The following is a 4508-nucleotide window of genomic DNA, read 5'->3' as shown; positions in this document are numbered from 1 at the left end:
TTATGAAAAAAATGGGGGGAGAAATCTAAAATGAAATAAATAAGTTTAAAAAAAAAAAAACGAAACTATTCGGAGAGTCCCGCCGCACGAGCGCGCCTCCTCGCGCAGGGAACCCTCCCATCCTTCGCGCTGCGATTGGCCTATCCCGTAAAACCGCTCCGTCTCCTATTGGTCCAGCGCGGCCGTCAATCACCCGGTGGCGCGTATATAAACCCCGGCGCTCACCCGGCCGCATTAAAGCCGATGCGCGGATGCGGGAGCAGCGGCGCGGAGCCGTCAGGTCCTTCCACCGGTGACCCGCGATCTCTCCGCGGGCGTCCGCCGCACCAAGACCCCCCTCTCCACCACCAACACCTCCTCTTCTTCTACTTCTTCTTCTTCCCCGAGAGAACCATGTGCGTCATTTATCCTGGAAGGTGCAACGGGGAGTGAGCGAACTATGCGCCGCCGGGATTTCCTCCGGAACCCGAGGGGCTGATGGAGCGCAGCGCGGCCCGGCTCAGCCCGCTCCCCTGCCGGTCCGATCCTGCGAGGAAGCAGCGGCAGCTGCAGCAGCAGCAGAAGAAGAAGGAGAAGAAGAAGCTGCTGGTGCTCAGCGTGATGTTCGTGATCTGGCTCTACATGCTCTACTCCTGCGTGGGACACTGCGCCACCGTGCCGCGGCTGCTGGCGGACCGCTACGGGACGCGGGACCCCGGCGCGGCGCTCTTCCGGCGGACGGAGGGCAGCGGGGCGGACGCCCAGCAGCGACCGCGGGGGGACGCCGGCGAGGACGCCGTAGTCGCAGCCGCGGTCGCCAGGGGCCACCGGCGGGGCCACCACCGGAACCCGCTGTCCCGGGACCTGCTCGACAGCGAGCCGGACGCGGAGCGGGCGGACGATTGGGACGAGCCGCAGCGGACGCCGGAACCCGGCGCCATGTCCAACTTCACCAACGGCTCCGTGGACAAGAAGCTGCCGCAGGCGATCATCATCGGGGTGAAGAAGGGCGGGACCCGGGCCCTGCTGGAGTTCCTCCGCATCCACCCGGACATCAGGGCCCTCGGAGCCGAGCCGCACTTCTTCGACCGCAGCTACGACAACGGGCTGGAGTGGTACAGGTACACCCGCTTAATCCCTTATCCCTAATCCCGGGCGCAACTTTTTTTTTTCTTTTTTTCCCCATTTTAAAAGGAACTTCCCTCGAACAATAGATCTTTCACTGTAATTTATTTTAATTTTTTTGGGATGTTTTATATTTAATCTTCCTCCAGAATCACACGTCTAAATCTCTCGCTAATCCCACCCCTGTTTATTAGTAAATAATCCCATATGCTCGGACTACCCCCATCTGCACATGCTGAGATTTTATTTATTTGTTTATTCATTTATTAACGATAAAACTGTAGGTTTAAATCGAAGTTTTCCTCCGGTTGAGATGGGAGATCACCTGTTTATTTTTTAATTTTTCTCCCGCGACGCGCAGTGATCTCTGTCGGACAGGCGGCAGCACTGCAGCCCCCCCGCACCGAACTGCAAACTCCTTATTATTGTTATTATTATTATTATTATTGTTATTATTATTATTACATTTATACGGTTTGTCTCGATAATCCGACCACCTCGTCAGATTACCGTGACCAAAGTTTCCGCGTCGCCCCCCTTGAGTTCCTCGACAAAATCTAATCCTGTCTGGATTACAATTAACTATTATTTCAATTGTTTTTATTTATTCTTTTATTTAAATTGAAAGTGGATAGAGAACTAATCCGGGTTTTTTTTTATAGACCCTCAGAGAGAGAGAGTACTATTCTTATGCCAAAGGCCTTAATGGTACAAACAAAAACAACAAAAAAGAGGATCCGCAGGACAAAGTAGGGCCCTTAATTAGAAGAAAGAAAGCCTTAAGAAAACCCCTTTAACGTCTTAAGAGCCCCCCCCCCCCCCCCCAACACCAGCCCCCTTTTCATTCACAACACAAAAGTGTTAATCTGAGGAACTGGAAGGGAAAAAAAAACTTTTCAAAATTCTGAACCTGATCTAATCTGATCAGGTTCGGACGGGCCTCCCTTTAATTCCTCCCAATAAACCCGCCGAATCGATAAATCGATCGTTGTTACTTGTCACCAAACTCTCTTTTTTTACGCGGTAAAAGTAAAAAAAAAAAAAAAAAAAAAAAAGTTTCGCTCTTTTGAAAAGTGATGCGAACTAAGCGTCTAATCGATACTTTACTTTCGCTAAATCGATTGGGTTGAAGTGAAATAACTTGTAAAGTTTCCTCGTGTCACCGTCTATTTCCTGGAATTGTTTTGCTCCCTTTTTCAACGAGATGCTTTTCATAAAATATTGGCTGCTCCTTTGTTTTTATTTTCTTTTATTCTTATCTACATGTATATATTTATGTATTTGCTGATTGATTGTAGATATTGATTTTAGTTATTTATTCAGTAATTTCTCTGAAGAATTGTGAATTTAATGCTTTCCTTCGGGGTCGGCTGGAGGAGAAAGACGCGTTTTTCTTTAAAACATTAATAAATAATAGAAATAACCAAAGTGTGGACATGCGCAGAGGCGCCCTGCCAGACTTCCGGTGGCATTCATTTAATTTAATGTGAAAACTTGTGGTGGGGGACTTCGTGTGTGTGTGTGTGTGCGCGTGTGTTTGTGTGTGTATGTGTGTGTGTGTGTGTGTGTGTGTTCGAGGTGGCGGCTCTGCTGTACTTCATTCCTTGTTGCTTCGAGTGGAGTCTGTCCAGTTGGATTAAGGTGTGTGTGTGTCTGTGTGTGTCTGTGCCTCTGTGTGTGTGTGTGTCTGTGTGTGTGTGTGTGTGAGGAAGGGTGGAGTAGTGCCTCTATTCAGATTGTAATCCCAGAGTCACCTAGAGAGAGAGAGAACCAGGACTGGATTTGGGTTGTTTTTTTGATCTCAGATTCTGCATGGATCTGCATGGATCTTTTGTATCATGGATCTCACACACACACACACACTTTCACATGGATGGTCCTATATTTTACACCGAAACGGTTCTGCCTTTTTTGGCGGGGGGCTTGGCATTTATTCATGAGAATATATGAGAATTTTCCCAGTGAGGTCATACATATAGCTGCCCCTAGGAACACACACACACACACACACACACACACACACACACACACACACTTCAGACCCCCCACCCTCCTTCTGTTTCCACCCGTGCTTGTTCCTGCTCAAGGGCTGGGTCAGAAGTTACTGCAAAAAAGAAAAAAAATGCGATTCATATCCTCCTTCCGGACCTTCTGCAAGGTTCTCCCTTCCACTTCTCTGGATAATTGGAGCAAACTTCTGACAGCAGTTCCCCCTCCTCCTCCACACACACACACACACACACACACACACCCCACACACCCACGGCACGTCCTGCCACCCGCTCCCTTCATATCCCATTTCCCCGCCACCGAAGGGTCTTTGATATGTAATTACATTGTAATTACCCTGTTGCGGGTTTTTTTTTTTTAAGCTGCGTGTCTCTTCGGCCCCCCCAGCTCGGAAAGACTTTGTTGGACTCGCCGAGCGCCGACGCCGTTTATGCAACGCCTCAGTCAAGCCGCCGGTTAACCAGATATTGATCGATCGGACGTTTAGGCGTAAAAAGACGTAATCAATATCCGGGGCTGATAGTCTCCGCCTCCGACGACGACGCTCGCAAAGCGTTCTCTTTGTCGCGGAGATTGATTTCTTCATCCCGGCGCCTTCAGCCGGACATCATTTTCATTTCATGATCGATTGATTGTTTGACCGTTCTGTCAAACACGGGAGATAGATATTGATCACCGATTCCCCCCCCATTTCTTCCCGCCCGAGGGACAGAATGACAGTGGCGAACGCCGCCGGGGTGTTGAGCTTCTCCGGGCCTCCAGGAGGTCAGCAGATGCATCGCCGAGGGTCGGCGTCCGCGGGAAGACCATCTGGCCCCGCAGGAGGTCGATGGCGTGATCGGCAAATCCCCGGAGGTTGGCTCCGCCCACTCCAGGATCTGACGTGGCGGCGAAAAAAAACAATAACACGTCCGATCCAATCCAACTACACGCTGTGTGCTAATCCGGGGGGGGGGTGAAGGTACATATCGGTGGCGTCCATTGTTGCACGCGGGGGATTGGATACTTTTGGCGAGTGTTTCCTGTTTCCAGAGGGGAGACGGAGACGCCGCAGCTGACAGACGGGAGGTTCAAACCTCAGCTGCGGCCGCCGAACACCAAAACAAGCAGCTTGACGCCGACTGTGTGTCGGCTAAACCCCCCCCCCCCCCCCCCCACTCGCTCGCTCCAGCTGTGCTGCTGTGTTTTCACGGGGAGGGGGAAAAAAAAAAGAAAGTGTCGCGGGTCACGCTCCAGAGATGGAGACCCCCGGAGGCCCCCGAGCCGGCCAGTGTGAGAACGGAGGCTGGAGGAGGGCGGAAAAAGACGCTTTTATCTGCAATTTACAAGCAGTTAATTGTGAAAAGGGGAGACCTGTTGAGAGGGGAGTGGCGGCCGGGACAATATGGCGGCCA

The 4508-nt window shown here is 51.1% G+C and overlaps 1 protein-coding gene across 1 annotated transcript in view; it reads left to right on the top strand.

The window, feature by feature from the left end:
- The first annotated feature begins 252 nt into the window (after nucleotides 1–252).
- Nucleotides 253–4508, top strand: part of LOC147215330 (heparan sulfate glucosamine 3-O-sulfotransferase 3B1-like) — an 18156-nt gene continuing 13900 nt past the window's right edge. The window contains exon 1 of the mRNA XM_086139741.1: nucleotides 253–1100. Coding sequence (XP_085995867.1) covers nucleotides 478–1100 — 623 coding nt within the window. The 5' untranslated portion in view covers nucleotides 253–477. The remainder of the gene's footprint in view (nucleotides 1101–4508) is intronic.

Source organism: Fistularia commersonii, chromosome 32 (genome assembly GCF_037954325.1).
Source record: "Fistularia commersonii isolate RoL2024-O1a breed Wild chromosome 32, RoL_Fcom_v1.0, whole genome shotgun sequence".
Lineage (NCBI taxonomy): Eukaryota > Metazoa > Chordata > Actinopteri > Syngnathiformes > Fistulariidae > Fistularia > Fistularia commersonii.
Note: the sequence above shows the minus strand (reverse complement) of the source record. Positions and strands in the feature narration are given on the sequence as shown.